The sequence below is a fragment of the Bos mutus genome, chromosome 3, assembly GCF_027580195.1.
Source record: "Bos mutus isolate GX-2022 chromosome 3, NWIPB_WYAK_1.1, whole genome shotgun sequence".
Classification (NCBI taxonomy): Eukaryota; Metazoa; Chordata; class Mammalia; order Artiodactyla; family Bovidae; genus Bos; species Bos mutus.
Window position 1 is genome coordinate 21,769,081 of NC_091619.1, and position 19,244 is coordinate 21,788,324.

At 37.8% G+C, this 19,244-nt stretch overlaps 1 protein-coding gene across 1 annotated transcript in view; it reads left to right on the top strand.

Moving 5' to 3' along the window:
• NOTCH2 (notch receptor 2) overlaps window positions 1-19,244 on the top strand; it is a 175,016-nt gene that overhangs the window by 125,474 nt on the left and 30,298 nt on the right. The window contains 3 exon segments of the mRNA XM_005895272.2: window positions 6,520-6,712; window positions 8,850-8,995; window positions 10,574-10,687. Of these exon segments, the coding sequence (XP_005895334.2) occupies window positions 6,520-6,712; window positions 8,850-8,995; window positions 10,574-10,687 (453 nt within the window).

A 19,244-nucleotide genomic window follows, 5' to 3' on the forward strand; every position in this document is an offset into this window, starting at 1 on the left:
ATATACTCATGACCCATAAATATAAGGTGTTTTAGTCTTGCCTTTATTTTAATACTGTTGAAGGACCTTCCTTCTTCAGCCCCCTCACTTTGGGAAAAGGGCATCTAAAGGTTAGTTACTTTCAAATATATCTGACTTATTTGTCTCTTGGAAGGTTAGAAGGTTGTTTCTGTGCTTCTCTGGCCCAGTTTTCTACTTACAGGCCTTCCTTGAACTGTAACATGAAACTTCTCATTAGTTAGGGTTTTTAAGCCATGTGTTTATAGCTACTTAAAAAAGAGTTTCTTTTCAGACCATGAGTTTCCATCACTGTGCTTAAGTTATATAGCTTTCAAATTTTTCTATACTTAGTAGTGAATGCCTTCTATAAAGGCATGGCCAAGGTAAAATTCTATGAACACCTTATATGATTTTTTCTGAGTCCTTCCTCTTATAAGTACTTAAGTAAAGTCAAAACTTAGCAAAGCAACCTATTTTTGGCTAGCATAGTGGGTTTTATTTTCTCTCCAGGAGGGAGAAAGTAAGTGACTAAAATAAAATTGGTTATAATTCTTCTTAAATTCTTAATTAAACCCCCCAGCTAGAACATTTATATACGCAGCATGTGTGCACACACACAAACTCACATGCGTCTTTTCTCTTATCTTTTTTCTTGCTAATAAGATTACCTTTACCTTTTACCTTCCTGATCAAAAAGTACTAGGAGCTACTGAGGAAATATGGAGCCTCTTTCTGATACATCTGTTTGTCAAAGGCACCATCAGAGGGCGTGTCATGTGCCAATCCCATTCCTTCTAGACAATGCCACACACAATAAGGCACTTACATAATGATGTTACCATTTCATAAATAACATGTGGTCCTTTGCAACCAATGCGAGAAACTTCCCACAGAGCTTTTTAAACTATGATGTCAAAAAGCCAAGAGATGCCTCTTTCTTGCTGGGAACTTACCTCTCTCTGTATTTCACAATCCTTTGCACTGCTTGGTGTGATTGTGGACATGAGACAGGAACGTTTGTGGCCTACGTGGTCACCATGATCTCTTTTCAGTGAAATATCACTCAGAAGACCAGGATGATGAGAGTTCTTGTGTCTAGTACCCAGCACTGCTGGTGTGGAGCCAGATGTACTTCTGTATCCTGAAATGTGTCTCTCCAACATTCAGTGACAGCCAACTGAATTTCTTTTAGACAGAATGGCATATGTACTTGTTTACATAGGTAGTAAGAAGAGAATAGCTTCCATTTATTCAGGCCCTGTTTTGAGGTAGGCATTAAATCAAGTGCCTAATCTCATTAATTGTCACTACTATTATTATTTCTACAGTATTGATGAGAAACCCTGAATTCAGAGAGCTTAAGTAACAGTACCAGTGCACTAGGGCCAGCATTCCACCCCGGGGGTTTCTATTACAGAGTTCATACTCACTGCCACTTGACTGGACAGCGTAAGTAGGTGCCTGCTGTGGTTTCTTTTTAGATATGTAAGCCTTAGACTCGACTTAAACTTTTTGGAAATGTCAGTGAATCATATGCTCTCTCTTTTCAACATTTAGCAAATCAGGAAGGTCATGGAGGGAGGACATAGGCTAAAAATATTCTAAAATAAACTTAAGGTGTAGCATGAAACTGCATAACCAAGGAATGGAATGTTTTGGTTACTGGGTGGTACCCTGTTCTTGGAACTGTTTTCTACGTCTATTTTTTCTATTTGTTTTTTCAAGTCAGTTGCTGAAAATATCAGAGGCAACTGCGTTATATACTCATGACCCATAAATATAAGGTGTTTTAGTCTTGCCTTTATTTTAATACTGTTAACTTTTTATTACAATTTTAATAACAGCTTGAACAGATTTAAGGGAATTTTTTTTTCAGACAAAATTCTCTGTTCTCCGCAGACCACTTTATACTTACTGATTGAATAGGAAGTAAGAAATCATGTGGCACTTCAGTAGACCATTTTTCAGTTGTATAAACTACTTTTTCAGTTTCACATTCATGTTCATTATTTTGCTAACTTCTTAGAATGATCCATAAAAGTAGATAGGTTGTAAATGAAACCAAAAGCACAAGTAACAAAAACTAAAATGAACTTCTGGGGGGCAAAAAACAATATGTTGAAAAGCTAACCTACAGAGATGGATAAAAATATATGCAAACTATGTGTCTAACAAAAAGTTAATATCCAAAATATATAAAGAATCATACAACTCAATAGTAAAGAAGCAAATAATTCAATTAAAAATTGGACAAATAACAAGAAAAAAATTCAGTATAGTGACAGATGTTAATTAGACTTATTGTAGTGATCATTTTTCAATATATACAAATATCACATCATTATGTTGTACACCTGAAACTAATAATGTTATATGTCAATTATACAACCCACTCCAGTATTCTTGCCTTGAGAATTCCATGGACAGAGGAGCCTGGCAGGCTACAGTCCATGGGGTCACAAAGAGTCGGACATGACTGAGTGACTAACACTTTAAAAATGAAAACACATTAGGAGTAGGGAAACCCAATTTTAGAAAATATTACTGGAAAATTCCCAATAATTTCCAGATATAAAATACTGGTAATGTTCACTCTAATTCTCAGAGCTACATGATTTAACCACATTCTGATTATATTTTTTAGGCTGTAAATCATTATTTATATTTTGAAATCCAGTATTGACTGAAACAGGTAAAGTTTTAAAAGCTTTACAATCTACCAAACCCTAGTGACTTTCAAATAGCATTTGAAAGGCTATAATGGTGATGAGTAGCTACCAATATAGCTAATCCTCATCACAGTATCATTATGCAGCTGTATAAAATCACCAAATTCAATTTAAAAAAATGGATTTGAGGTTTACAATCTCGTCTTTCTTTCAGTCTCTTACAGGATTTTCTAATCAGGAGTAAAGTGAATAAATATTTATAAATTATAAATTTGTAAATGTTGAACACGCAGTTGTTTTTGGTTCTCCAGCCATTAGTGAAGGCATACTGCTAAGCACAGAGGAGCACTGGGTTATGGGAAAAGTGGTAGACAATGAGGTCATGGCTTTAAAAGGATTTAAGGTATGATCAGGAACCCAGACTGCATACATCAGAAAATGACTAAAGACTAGGGAAGTAGGTAAAAGCAAGGTATACACATTCAAAAAAGTATAAGTGATGAAGGAAAACAAATGTTTAGAATCAGGGGGAAAATGGGCAAAGGACATTCTTTTTCCAAAGAAGACATACAGATGTCTTCCAAAGAAGACAACAGGTACAGGAAAAGATGCTCAGCATCACTGATCATTGGGAAAATGGAAATCAAAACCACAGTGAAATATCACGTCACACCTGAAAGATTGGTTGTTATTAAAAAGATAAGAGATAACAAGTGTTTGTGAGGGTATGGGAAAAGGGGAACTCTCATGCACTGTTGATCTGAATGTAAAATGTTACAGTTATTATGGGAAAACAATATGGCAGTTGTCAAAAAATTAAAAATTGAACTACCCTAAGGTCTGGGAATTCTACACTTGTGTATCTAAAGGAATTGAAATCAATATTTCAAAGAGGTATTTGTATTTGCACACACCCATGTTCATAGCAGCATTATTCACAATAGTCAAGATATCAAAACAACCAGAGTGTCCATCAAATGGATGAATGAGTAAAGGAGATACCTTTTATGTATACAATGGAATATTATTCATCCATGAGAGAGAGGGAAATCCTGACATTTGTGACACCGTGAATGGAACTTGAGGACATTAAGTGAGATAAATCAGACAGTGAAAGACAAATACTGTATGGTATCACTTAATGCAGAATATTAAAAAGCCAAACTCATGAAAGCAGAGAGTAGAATGGTGTCTATCAGGGTCTAGGCTAGGAGGGTAGGGGATTGGGGAGATATTGTTTAAGGGTACAAATTTGCAACTACTAGATAAATAAGTTCTGATTGAATGCATAGCATAGTGATTATAGTCAGCAATACTGCATTATAAACTTTCAAATTGCTAAGAGAGTAGATCTTAATTGTTTTTACCACAAAAAGAAATGATGGTTATGGGACATGATAGAAGTGTTAACTAACTCTGTGGACATAATCATATTGCAATATATAAAATATATCAAACCAACACATCATATACCTTAAACTTACACAATGTTACATGTCAATCATGTCTTAATTTAAAATTAACAAAAAAACTTAGGGAATTTTTATTATCCTCATTTAATAAATAAGGCAACTGAAAGAGCTTAATGTATCTATGGTCTTAGCTAGTGAGTCTCACTATTAGGACTGAGTTCCCAGAAGGCAGGCGCCTCCTTAATTGTCTTTTAAGCCAGCATTTTCTAAAACTGTGTAGCACTCAGGGAGCACTTAGAAAATATTGCTGAATGAATGACCAGCACTCACATATGGAACCTCTGACATCCAACACTAGACTCTTGAGTCTGGACTATACCATGCTTTCATTCATTAAATACTAATTTGTCAGGCATCTATCTACACAATAAGAAACATTGGCTAATTTCTCATTCAGTAGTTGCTGCTAAGCTGCTAAGTCACTTCAGTCATGTCCGACTCCGTGCGACCCCGTAGACGGCAGCCCACCAGGCTCCTCTGTCCCTGGGATTCTCCAGACAAGAACACTGGAGTGGGTTGCCATCTCCTTTTCCAATGCATAAAAGTGAAAAGTGAAAGTGAAGTTGCTCAGTCATGTCCGACTCTTAGTGACCCCATGGACTGCAGCCCACCAGGTTCCTCCGTCCATGGGATTTTCCAGGCAAGAGTACTGGAGTGGGGTGCCATTGCCTTCTCCTCATTCAGTAGTTACTGAGCCCAGTAAGGTACATAGCCTTGTGCTGGGAGTTCATGAAATACTGGGATTTCCGATGCTACTTAAAGGATGAGAATTTGCTAGTGAAGCAGCTGCAGTTCACCAGGTGGACTACACAAAGAGGCACTTAACCCTCTCAGCTAAAGATGACTTGAAGATTGATTCTGCTGAGAGCTTTAAAAGCAAATAAAGAAAATGTGAGAAGTATGACTTCTGAGAAGATTTTTCCCAAGAAAAGACAGAATTGAAAAAGCTTTTTCATCTCATTCTCCACTGGATTTCAGACAGAGGATAGCGCTGTAGTGGAAGACTTGTGGCTCTTATCTTGGTGCCAGTGGCAAACATCTAAAAAAAAAATCAGAAGTTGAAGCTAAGAAAGTAGTATTGTAGAATTGGTTATTAATAAAATACTTAAAGGGAAAATAGCAACTACTATCAGATTATGGGTTTTTTACCACACGAACTACCAATAATGGTTTAGAGAGCAGTAGAGAGTGAAAAAATGTTAATACCCATACTTTAAAAGGGTGTGTATCTATTTCATTTGGAATTTCCTATTCTAATTGCAGGGTTACTCTTTCTTAAATAAAAATGCCTGGTTTTATATGAATCAGAAAATTGTATTCTTTGAAATTTGTAATTCCTTCATAGCAGTTACTTGTCACCACTCATTTACAGAATTATGGGTTATTTTAAAATTTTATATCATTTTGGAATATATAGTTAAATCTCATTTATTCAAAACTTAACAAAGCAAAACTCATAGGTAACTGGCATACTTTATTCCACTTTATAGCAGACATCTTTTCAAAGTGCAATCTTGGGTATGTTTTAGAGGAAGAACATATTCATTTCAGTTTCATATATTATGAACATTTACATTATAACTTGTGAAATAATAATTGTCTACCTCATAATTTCTCAAAATGTAGTATCTGAAACACCTACATTATTTAAAATGTAACTTTGGAGCTGTAAGGATCTTCTTTTAAAACAAGTACTTTTAGCAATCCTTGCACACTCAAATTTGAGAACCACTGGTCTATATTGAGAGACCCTGAATGCTTTTCTCAATGATCAGAGAACAATGAAATTATAGTTTTCTCTTCTTCCTGAGCCAGAAAATAGATTAATACAATTCTAAAAGTGAAAACAAATGGCTTTTCTTTTTAAGCAACTTAATCATTAATAGGGATTCAATGGTAATCACTGAACATTCCTGTTAATTGAAATTTACCATATATAGAAATGTAAAAGATTGACTAAATCTTACAAGAATGAGTGCAGTAAACCAGCTGACAACAGTGATAAGGAAAGCTTGAGAGTTCTGCGAACAGCAGCAAGAGGAGCAGCCAACTTTGATAGCATTTGATGTTCTCTTTTTGAATATTTGATGTAAAGTTTCCCCATTTCTAAACTGGAGTAAAGAAACACATGTCGAAACACTACAACACCGTTCCAGTGTTTTGTTAACTTTGTTAAATTATCAAAGTACAGTGCTCTCTGCTCCTTCTTGCATGGCACTAAGTGCTATTAGATGTCTTCTTCCTTAAGTCTTGACATTTGGTGCCCACAGCATTTTATAGCCTTGGCAGGTAAAGGTATCTGCACAATAGATCTCATGGTCCTGGGTCTATTCCGTAAGCATTTTGGATTTGACAGAAACTGTCCCCCTTCTCTACAGGGCAGAGATGTAACATTGACATTGATGAGTGTGCCTCCAATCCCTGTCGCAAGGGTGCAACGTGCATCAATGATGTGAACGGTTTCCGCTGTATCTGCCCTGAGGGCCCCCACCATCCCAGCTGCTACTCACAGGTGAACGAGTGCCTGAGCAATCCCTGTGTCCATGGAAACTGTACTGGGGGCCTCACTGGGTGAGTAGCTGTTGTGTATTTATCGTTTCTTATTGACCCGTGTCAAGCCAGTTGAGTTTTAGTACTGGCCATACCCTGTAGCAGTTAGTCAGTACTTGAACTGAGACTAGGCTGAAGAGGTTGGTGATCCACATCATAGTCTTCCAAGTCACCACTTCTACCCTGCCTCCCATGACTGAGTAGGTGGAAAGTAAGGAGGAATGTTTCATTCCTCATGTGGGTAGTTAGCACATGCGAGGAGTCCAGGGTTATTTTCTGAGTCTTTAGCTGTTGTGCTTTTAGTACTAACTGCAAGATTGTGTTCTAAGGGGGTATTCTGTTTGACTTCAGTTCAGTTCAGTTGCTCAGTCGTGTCCGACTCTTTGCGACCTCATGAATCGCAGCACGCCAGGCCTCCCTGTCCATCACCAACTCCCAGAGTTCACTCAGACTCATGTCCATCGAGTCAGTGATGCCATCCAGCCATCTCATCCTCTGTCATCCCCTTCTCCTCCCACCCCCAATCCCTCCCAGAATCAGGGTCTTTTCCAATGAGTCAACTCTTCACATGAGGTGGCCAAAGTACTGGAGTTTCAGCTTTAGCATCATTCCCTCCAAAGAAATCCCAGGGCTGATCTCCTTTAGAATGGACTGGTTGGATCTCCTTGCAGTCCAAGGGACTCTCAAGAGTCTTCTCCAACACCACAGTTCAAAAGCATCAATTCTTCAGCACTCAGCAACTTTCACATCCGCACATGACCACTGGAAAAACCATAGCCTTGACAAGACGGACCTTTGTTGGCAAAGTAATGTCTCTGCTTTTCAATATGCTATCTAGGTTGGTCATAACTTTCCTTCCAAGGAGTAAGCGTCTTTTAATTTCATGGCTGCAGTCACCATCTGCAGTGATTTTGGAGCCCCAAAAAAAAGTCTGACACTGTTTCCACTGTTTCCCCATCTATTTCCCATGAGGTGATGGGACCAGATGCCATGATCTTCGTTTTCTGAATGTTGAGCTTTAAGCCAACTTTTTCACTCTCCTCTTTTACTTTTATCAAGAGGCTTTTTAGTTCCTCTTCACTTTCTCCCATAAGGGTGGTTTCATCTGCATATCTGAGGTTATTGATATTCTTAACCTCCTGCTTAAAGAAAACCCAACTCTGTTTCATAATGATACCAGTGGGTACCACTAAAGTAGAGCTGGTCTCAGCTAGCTAGAGTCTTGGCCCTGATGAAGTGTTCACAGTTGGCAAGCCCCTGAGAGTTGTGTAATGTGTTGGCAGGTAATTTTCTAGAATCACAGAGTGTGACGTTTGGTTCCATGAGATAGTCCTGTGCTCTTGCTATGCTTGCCAGAGGATGGGACTTTGGCCAAGATTTAGCATTTGCCATGCTTACAACAGGTGAAAAATGAAGAGTACATTTAGAGGTAAATGGGAAATCAAGTGATTTCTAAGATGAATTAACTCAGTATTCCTGTTTCAGAGTATAGCAGACTTCAAAGCATCCCAACCCATTTACTTTCTTTAAAAAAGAATCACCAGACAGGGAGGCTGTTATCTCCTGATATCACATGCTAAGTGCTAATGGTGTTCAAATTGTGAACAATATGCATACATTTCAGATACCTTCATTTTTGTTCCATTTCTTGCTCAGTACACTTGGTGCTTTCTGGGAGCAGGGTTTCAGGTCAGAACAAACCATGTCTCAGAAGTCAGACATCCCAGGAGCTCTTTGGGGTCACTTAGAGTCTCTGATACTACCCTGCTTTCTGAGTATCTGTTTTACACCAGAAACAAGTGATCTAAGGTTTCTTTATGTTTATTTAGCAGAAGAGAAACTTCAGATTTATCAATGTCAGTGCGTCTTTCAGATTGTCCCAATTTGTTGTACCAACCACTCTTTACATATGTAAGCCCATTGTACTTACTTAATTTTTCCAGCATTTTTGTAGGCCAGGAAGCTGTGTTTACTAAATACTCCAGATGGGCCCACATGATTCACAAGGTAACCCAAGTGTAGGTTTGAAGAGGAACATAAATGAGATTAGCCCACCCAGGAGCTCCTTGATCCTTCATTTCTTCAGAATTTTGTATTTCAACTGTGACTTAATTGTACATTCATATCACAACTGTAACTTATTTCTGTCTTCTTTCAGATACAAGTGCCTCTGTGATGCAGGCTGGGTTGGCATCAACTGTGAAGTGGACAAAAATGAATGTCTTTCTAATCCATGCCAGAACGGGGGAACTTGTGACAATCTGGTGAATGGATACAGGTGCACTTGCAAGAAGGGCTTTAAAGGTGATGCAGAAGTGCATATTTTTATGTCCTTTTTATGCCTTTTTGTTGGTACATACAGCTTGACTCAATTCTTTCTTTCCCCTTTTCCTACTCATTCATATAGCAACCTTAATTTGAGCACTTATTAGTTATAGGGCAGTTGGAGAATAAAAACATAAATAAATTTAAACATGGATTCTGTTTTCAGACTAGCAAAGAGGTGAGCTATTGAAACAGTACCATTTAAGGTAAGCAACTAGAGCTCCACTCATACAACTTTGGACATTCTAATTGAGTATTCTAATTGTAAGCTCCAGGGTAGGCTTGATTCTGTAATAATTCAAAAGAGATATTGGTAGAAGAATGAAAATCTTGTTTTACTATAATTGTAGCAATAATATCATGGGAGAATCCATGTATTTAAAACCTTTACAGCAAATTCTCTTAAACATTGAGATGTTCTTAGATGATACTTAGTCACCTATGGCCTTCTGGAAAAATGCATAGTAGTGAGTATTGTGTACAAGCACTTTTTGAGTTGTCTCTGTTACATTTCTCCTGTCACTTTTTTCTTTAACCCTCGAGAGAGAAACCTGTGAGTAAATCATGCATATTTGTACTCCTTGACCCATATGGTCATTTGTTTCACAACTCAAAGTTGTGCCAGGCTACTGTGATAGGTCAGTATGTTTCGGTGTCACTTTATTTGATAACTTGACATTTTTCTAAGATCGTATTTTAGTCATTAACTTTTTGACATTCAGATATATAACATCTGTAAAGAAACTTAGAGATTTAAAAGCACTTTTATTCCTGTGTCTCTTTGAGACTTGCTGATTGACAAAATAAATATCAAAATAGTTCACAATCATATGTCTAGTGATTAACAGAGTACAGTTTGAACTCAGACCTCTATACTCTTAGACCATTATTTTCTTTTTGTACATGGCTATAGTTTCTCAGTTTTAAGACTCTGTGTCAGGCCCTATTGCAGGTATAAAGGTGGTGGCATTTGGTAATATCCTATCCCCATGAATGCTTCCTTACTTTTCTCTTTTTTCATAGTGGGAGTAGATTTTGTGTCTTGGATCAGGGAGAAGAGCTTTGTGACTTCAGAAAGCATCACCACATTGATGGTAGATACTGTGCATTTGAAAAAGTGGGCATAAATCAAGAAGCTTTGATTAACTGTTCAAATATTTTATCCCTCGATAATTTCTAGCCTATTTTTAAGCCCTGACCAGATACTTTGTATAGAAGCCTCCATTTAGATATAGCAGTAGCTTTTTTTTTTACCCTAGTGAACTTCTTGGTCCATTATAAAGAAATTACTTGTATTTGGACATTCATTAAACTTTCAAGCTATTAGAATATGTTGTTCTTCCATTCATTTTTTGATTAAGCAGTTTTACTGACTGACTGTATGTCAGGGACTTTACACTGAAATGAATGAGCAGGTATTTCGGTGGCCTGAAGAAATTAATGCAGTTTCTGAGGTGTTTAATATTTACTGCTGAGAGCATTGCTTAGTAATTGAGATATTGAGGAGGCTAACAGAAAGTTTCACTGTCTTTGATTTCCCCCCCTTTTTGTGTGCAGGCTATAACTGCCAGGTGAATATTGATGAATGTGCTTCAAATCCATGTCTGAACCAAGGAACCTGCCTTGATGACGTAAGCGGTTATACTTGCCACTGTGTGCTGCCATACACAGGTGAGTCCTGGGGTCCAGCGGCCAGAAGGGATGCTCGGTCTTGTCTTGTCATTCCCAACCTCGGAGTCTCAGAGATGGGGTCTGTGGGGGCAGTGATGCTGCCCTGAGGAATCGCTCCCTGATCACCTTTCCTGCCCTCACTGTCTAGGTCGTCCACTCTGAGAAAACACTGTGGTGGGGATACTTGTTTGCCTTTATTTTTTAGAGTTTGAAAAAAATTGTTTAATTATACATGTCTTGAATTGATACATAGCCGATGGTTTAGTCATTATCTGAATGGACTATATGGCCTGTGCTCTTGGTCTTAGTTTTGCCAACACAACAGCTACCACTTATCGGTCATTTACTATATGCCAGACACTTTATATATTTTGGTGTATTTGCTCTAGTGCTCACGGTAATTCTATAGAGTAGAGGTTCCTATTCCTATCACCATTTTATACAGGAGGAAACTGAGGCAAAGAGAGGTTACTTGCTGAAGGTCACAGAGGTAAGTAGTAAATCTAGGATTTGTCCCTAAGTATTTGAATCCAAAGCTTGTCCTCTTAACTGTCATTCCTCTCCTCGCATTGATTGCCACTGCGTCCTCTGCAGAGAGGCACTGCCCTTGGATGGCGATCACACACAGAAGACATGGATGTGACTTCATTTCGTATCAGGTGACTTTGTTTCAGGTGGTGTTACAGGAGTGTGCTTGGACATTTCTTTGTATTCTCCTGCCTCATTACTGCCGTCTTGTGACTGGTTGTATTTGTGTGGCTCACTTGCCTCATGTCATTCATTTAATGGCTTTGCATGTTTCTCCAGTGCCTTGCATGCAGGCAGGAGCATGGCTGAGTTCTTACTCCCCTGGAGTCTTGCCTGTTGATAATAGCTGTTGCTAGTGACTCTAGGCTGTTTAGAGTGGCCAGATGCATGACTGTTTTACCTGAAAGACTTGATACTACATTGCTATCTTTGTCACCTCTTTAGAAGAAACATTCATGCAGACAAACTGCATTTAGCCATCCTGATTGAAAAAATCAAAGTTATTGGAGATCCATAGCTATCCCCAGACAGTCTAAATAACATCATTCCATAGCAATAGCAATCACGTTTGTTGAAACTGAGCAGATCATATCATCTACAACCATAAAGACTGAGAATTGATGGTAGTAGGGAGATATAAGCAGGTGTCATTATGCTTTGACACATTATAGGCTTATCTGAATGTGACTAAGGTACATAGCTCATTGGGAAAATATTTGCCTTCTTGCTATTCAATACTGTAAGAATATCTGACTATATTCTGGCTGTTGGTTTTTCTACATATTAGGATCTTATTAAAAGAATTTACTATATGTGACCTCTGGGATTTTATTTTAGATATTACAGATTAAAATTTCAGTGCTGAGTGTTGCTATGGGTTCTGAGTGCCATTGAATTAGGTCAGCATGAAGGGAGCTAAGCAATGTTGCCTTTCCTTGTAAACCACTGTTCTGACCAGACACATTAAGAACTTGTTAGGGGAACTTCCCTGGTGATTCAGTGGTTAAAACTTCATATTCCAGTGCAGTGGAAATAGGCTTGATCCCTGGTTGGGAGCTAAGATCCCACTACCTCATGGCCAAAAAGCCAAAACATAAAACAAAAGCAATTTTGTAACAAATTCAAAAAGACTTTAAAAATGGTCCACATTGGATGTCCCTGGTGGTCCAGCAGTTAAGAATCCATTTGCCAATGCAGGGGACACGAGTTCGATCCTTGGTCCAGGAAAATCTCACATGCCTCAAGGCAACTAAGCCCATATTCTGCAACGTCTAAAGCCCATACGCCTAGAGCCCGTGCCCCCAACAGGAGAAGCCCTGCAGTGACAAGCCTACTACCCACTGCAACTAGAGAGTAGCCCCTACTTGCCACAAGGCCCATGTGCAGCCACAAAGACCCAGTGCAGCCGAAAATAAATTAATTCTAAAAATGGTCCTGGGACTTCCCAGGTGGGGCCAGTGGTCAAGAACTCGTCTATCAGTGCAGGAGACATAAGAAACACAGGTTTGATCCCTGCATGGAGAAGATCCCCTGAAGAAGGGAAAGGCAACCCATTCCAGTATTCTTTCCTGGAGAATCCCATGAACAGAGGAGCCTGCTGGGCTACAGTCCATGGAGTTGCAAAGAGTTGGACACAACTGAAGCAGCACAAAAAATGGTCCACATCAAAAAGAACCTTTTAAGAAAAGAAAAACTGGTTAGGGACATCAATGAAAAGTTGTGGTAATATTTTTTTCTTTTTGAATGCAAAGTTTTAAGATAAAATTTTAAATTGAGTTAGTTGTAACTTGACCTTATTTATTTTGTTGCAACGTTGTATTAGTTTCAGGTGTATGCTATAGTGATTCAAATATTTAAAGATTATACTCCATTTAGAGTTACTATGAAATAATAGCTGTACTCCCTGTTCTGTATCCATGTGGATTATTTATTTTATGCCTAGTAGTTTCTCTCTCTTAATCCCCCACCTCTACCTTGGCCCTCCCCCTTCCTTCTCCCACTAGTAACCACGGTTTGTTCTCTATACCTGTGAGGCTGTTTCTATTTTATTATATTCATTTGTCTTGTTGTTTAGACTCCACAGATAAGTAATAACATACAGTATTTGTCTTTTCTGTCTGACTTGTTTCACTAATCATAATACCCTCTAAATCCATCCATGATGCAGATGGCAGAATTTCATTCTTTTTTATTTCTGAGTAATATTCTTGTGTATGTGTGTGTGAGAGAGAGAGAGAGAGAGAGAGAGTCACAAATCACATCTTTATCCCTTCATTTGTTGATGGATACTTAGGTTGCTTCCATAGCTTGGCTATTATAAATAACCTAATGCTGATTTGAACATTGAGATGCACATATCTTTTTGAATTAGTGTTTTCATTTTCTTCAGATGTATACCAAGGAGTGCAATTGCTGGATGATATTGTAGTTCTGTTTTTAGCTTGAGTAACATCCATACTGTTCACTATGACGGCCGCACTAGTTTACATTCCAACCAATAGCATCAAGAGTTTCCTTTTCTTCACATCTTTACCAGCATACTTTACTTGTATACTTTTTTGATGATAGCCATTCTGACAATTGTGAGTTGTAATTTGACTTCCAAAACAACGTAATCTCCCTTTTTAAAAAAGTTTTTATTGAAATATAGTTGATTGACAATGTGTTAGTTTGAGGTGTACAGCAAAGTGAACTCTTTGTTTTTGAACTCTTTTTTTAGATTCTTTTTCCATATAGATCATTACAGATTATTGAATAGAATTCCCTGTGCTATATAATAGGTCCTTATTGGTTATCTGTTTTATATACAGTAGTGTGTATATATCAATCCCAGTCTCTACTTCATCCCTCCCCTCCCCTTGGTAACCATGGGGTTGGTTTCTACATCTGGAACTCTGTTTCTGTTTTGTAACCAAGTTCATTTGTATGCTTTTTTTAGATGCCAGCTGTAAGTGATATCGTGGTATTTGTCTTTGTCTGACTTATTTCACTCTGTATGACAATCTCTAGGTCCATCTATGTTGCTGCAAATGGCATTATTTCGTTCATCTTTAAGGCTGAATAATATTCCACTGCATATATATACCACATCTTTTTTATCCATTCCTCTGTTGATGGGCATTTAAACTGCTTCAATGTCTTGGCTGTTACAAATACTGATGTGATAAACACTGGGGTACATGTGTCTTTTAGAATTATGATTTTCTATGGTTATATGCCCACGAGTGAAATTGCTGGATCATAAGGTAGCTCTGTTTTTACTTTTTTAAGGAACTTCCTTATTGTTCTCAATAGTGGCTTTACCATCTTACATTCTCACCAACAGTGTTGGAGTGTTCCATTTCTCTATACCCTCTCCAGCATTTATTGTTTGTAGATTTTTTGATGATAGCCTTTCTGACAGGTGTGAAGTGATGCCTCATTATAGTTTTGATTTGTATTTCTCTAATAATTAGTGATGTTGAGCATCTTTCCATGTGCTTTTTTAGCCATCTGTATGTCTTTAGAGAAATGTCTCTTCAGATCCTCTGCCCATTTTTTGATTGCAGTAGTTTGTTTTTTTTTTTTTGATTGAGATGCATAAGCTGTTTGTATATTTTGGAAATTTGCCCTTGTCAGTTGCTTCATTTGCAAATATTTTTTCCCATTCTGAGGGTTGTCTTTTCATTTTGTTTTCTGGTTTCCTTTGCTGTGCAAAAGCTTTTAGGTTTAATTAGGTCCCATTTGTTTGTTTCTGCTTTCAGTTTCATTACTCTGGGAAAGTGAAAGTGAAAGTCACTCGGTCGTGTCTGATTTTTTGCCACCCCATGGACTATACAGTCCATGGAATTCTCCAGGCCAGAATACTGGAGTGGGTAGCCTTTCCCTTCTTCAGGGGATCTTCCCAACCCAGGGATGGAACCCAGATCTCCCACATTGCAGGTGGATTCTTTACCAGCTGAGCCACAAGGGAAACCCAAGAATACTGGAGTGGGTAGCCTATTCCTTCTCCAGCGGATCTTCCTAATCCAGGAATTGAACCAGGGTCTCCTGCATTGCAGGCGGATTCTTTACCAACTGAGCTATCAGGGAAGTCTTACTTTAGGAGGTGGATCAAAAAAATCTTGCTGTGATTTATGTCAGAGAGTGTTTTTCCTATATTTTTCTCTGAGAGTTTTATAGTATCCGGCCTTACACTTAGATCTTTAATCCATGTTGAGTTTATTTTTATGTATAATGCTGAGAGTGTTCTAATTTCATTTGTTTACATATCAGTTCAGTTCAGTCGCTCAGTCGTGTCCAACTCTTTGCAACCCCATGAATCGCAGCACGCCAGGCCTCCCTGTCCATCACCAACTCCCAGAGTTCACACAGACTCATGTTCATCGAGTCAGTGATGCCATCCAGCCATCTCATCCTCTGTCATCCCCTTCTCCTCCTGCCCCCAATCCCTCCCAGCATCAGAGTCTTTTCCAATGAGTCAACTCTTCGCATGAGGTGGCCAAAGTACTGGAGTTTCAGCATCATTCCTTCCAAAGAAATCCCAGGGCTGATCTCCTTCAAAATGGACTGCTTGGATCTCCTTTCAGTCCAAGGGACTCTCAAGAGTCTTCTCCAACACCACAGTTCAAAAGCATCAATCAGCTGTCCAGTTTTTTCTCAGCACCACGTATTGACAAGACTATCTTTTCTCCATTGTATATTCTTGCCTCCTTTGTCATAGATTTGGTGACAGTAGTGTGTGGGTTTATTTCTGGGCTTTCTGTCCTGTTCCATTGATCTATATTTCTGGTTTTGTGCCAGTACCATACTGTTTTGATAACTGTAGTTTTGTAGTATAGTCTGAAGTCAGGGAACCTGATTCCTCCAGCTCCATTTTTCATTCTCAAGATTTCTTTGGCTATTTGTGGTGTTTTGTGTTTCCATGCAAATTGTAAATTTTTTTGTTCTAATTCTGTGAAAAATGCCATGGGTAATTTGATAGGGATTGCATTGAATTTGTTAGATTGCCTTGGGTAAAATAGTAATTTCCCAATTGAAAAACATGGTATATCTCTCCATCTGTTTGTGTCACCTTTGATTTCTTTCATCAATATTTATAGTTTTCTGCATACAAGTGTTTTGCCTCCTTAGATAGGTTTATTCCTAGGTACTTTATTCTTTCTAATATAACGGTAGATGGGATTGTTTCCTTGATAATGTTTCTGAGCTTTCTTGTTAGTGTCTAGAAATACATATTTCTGTGTATTAATTTTGTATCCTGTAACTTTACCAGATTCATTGATGAGCTATAGTAGTTTTCTGATAGTGTCTTTAGGGTTTCTTTATGTATCATATCATGTTACCTGCAAACAGTGACAGTTTTACTTCTTTTTTTTCAGTTTTGGTTCCTTTTATTTCTTCTCTGATTGCTGTGGCTAGAACTTCCAAAACTATGTTGAATAAAAGTGGCGAGAGGACATCCTTGTCTTATTCCTGATTTTAGAGGAGATGCTTTCAGTTTTTCACCATTGAGAATGATTTTTGCCAGGAGTTTGGTGTATATGGCTTTTATTATGTTGAGGTGGATTCCCATTATGCCCACTTCCTGGAGAGTTTTTGTCATAAAGGAATGTTGAATTTTGTTGTCAGAAGCTTTTTCTGCAGCTATTGAGATAATCTTATGGCTTTTCTTCTTCAATTTGCTGATGTGGAGTATCACATTGATATGCAGATATTGAAAAATCCTTGCATCCCTGGGATAAAGCCCATCTGGTCCTGGAGTTTTGTTTGTTGAAAGATTTTTAATCACAGTTTCAATTTCAGTTCTTGTGATTGGTCTGTTTATATTTCTCCTTGGTTTATTCTTGGAAGTTTGTACCTTTTTATGAATTTATGCCTTTGTTTTAGGTGGTTCATTTTATTGGTGTATAGTTTCTTATAGTAGTCTTTTATGATCCTTTGCATTTCTATGGTGTTCATTGTAGCTTCTTTTTTTTCATTTCTGTTTTATTGATTTGAGTCCTCTTTTTTCTTGATGACTCTGACTAAAGGTTTATCAATTTTGTTTATCTTCGCAGAGAGCCAACTTTTAGTTTCATTGATTTTTGCTGTTTTCTTTGTCTCTATTTCATTTGTTTTTTTGTCTGATCTTTATGATTTCTTTCCTTCTACTTACTTGGAAGTTTATCTATTCTTCTTTCTCTAGTTGCTTTGTGTTGTGTTTGGAAAAGATGCTGGATATGATTTCTGTTTTCTTAAATATACTGAGGTTTGATTTGTGATCGAAGTTGCTATCTATCCTGGAGAATGTTTCCTGTGCACTTGAGAAGAAAGTGTGTTCTGCTGCTTTTGGATGGAATGTCTTATAAATAACAATTAAGTCTGTCTGGTCCAATGTGCCACTTAAGGCTTATATTTACGTATTAATTTTCTATCTGGATAATCTGTCCATTGGTATAATGGGTGTTAAAGGTCCCCACCATTATTGTGTTGCTGTCGATTTCAGCTTTTGTGGCTGTTAGCATTTGCTTTGTATACTGAAGTGCTCCTGTGTTGGGTGCCTATATATTTGCAATTGTTATATTGTCTTGGATTGATCCCTTGATCATTATGTAGTGTCCTCCCTTGTCTTTGGTAACAGTCTTTATTTACAGTCTGTTTTGTCTGATATAAGATTGCTACCCTAGCTTTCTTTTGATTTCCATTTGCGTGTATTATCTTTTCTCATCCCATTACTTTTATTCTGTGTGTGTGTCCTTAGGTCTGAAGTGGGTCTCTTGTAGACAGCATATATGTGGGTCTTGTTTTTGCTGCCATTCAGCCAGTCTGTGGCTTTTGGTTGAAGCATTTAATCCATTTACATATGTATTGATATGTATATTCCTATTGCCATTTTTTTAAATTTGAGGGGTGTTTTTTTAGGTCCCTTTTTTTTTCTTTTCCTCTTTTGTTCTCTTCTCTTGTGTTTCCTGCCTAGAGAATTAATTTCCCTTAGTATTTGTTGTAAAGCTGGTTTGGTGGTGCTGAATTCTCTTAGTTTTTGCTTGTCTGTAAAGTTTTTGAGTCTCTGTCAAATTGGAATGAGAACCTTGCTGGGTATTCTTGATTGTAGGTTTTCCCCTTTTGTCACTTTAAATATATCATGCCACTCCCTTCTGGCCTGCAGAATTTTTGCTCAAAAATCAGCTTTTGGGGATGGGGATTCCCTTATATGTTATTTGTTGTTTTTCCCTTGTTGCTTTAAATACTTTTTCTTTGTATTTAATTTTTGTTAGTTTGATTAATGTGTGTCTTGACATGTTTCTCCCTGGGTTTATCCTCTATGGTACTATCTGTGCTTCCTGAACTTGGGTGACCACTTTCTTTCTCATTTTAGGGAAGATTTCAACTATAATCTCTTCAAATATTTTCTCAGGTTCTTTTTCTTCTTTTTAGACCCCATAATTTAAATATTGGTGCATTTAATGTTTTCCCAGAGGTCTCTGAGACTGTCTTCATTTCTTTTAAAAAAAAAAACAAAACATTACTTATTTATGTATTTCATATTGACTTTTTTGGTCCACACCCTGCAGCATGCGGGATCTTAGTTTCCCAAGCAGAGATTGAATCTTTGCCCCCTGCAGTAGAAGTGTGGAGTCTTAACCACTGGGCTGCCAGGAAAGTCCCTGTCCTCATTTCTTTTCATTCTTTTTTCTTTCTTCTGTTTCACCACAGAGATTTCCACCATCCTGTCTCCCAGGTCACTTATCCCTTCTTCTGCCTCAGCTATTCTGCTGGTGATTCCTTCTAGTGTATTTTTCATCTCAGTTCTTGTATTTGTCTCTATTTGTGTGTTCATTAGTTCTCCCAGGTCTTTGTTGAACATTTTTTGTATCTTCTTGATCTGTGCCTCCATTCTTTTTCTGAGATCTTGGGTCATTTTACTATCATTATTCTGGATTGTTTTTCAGGTGGATTGACTGTATCCTCTTTATTTAGTTGTTCTTTTAGATTTTTATTTTGCAGGGACCTCTCCATACCTTCAACTCCCCACGAGGGGTGCAGGTATCATCCTGCTTCCTTGCCTTCT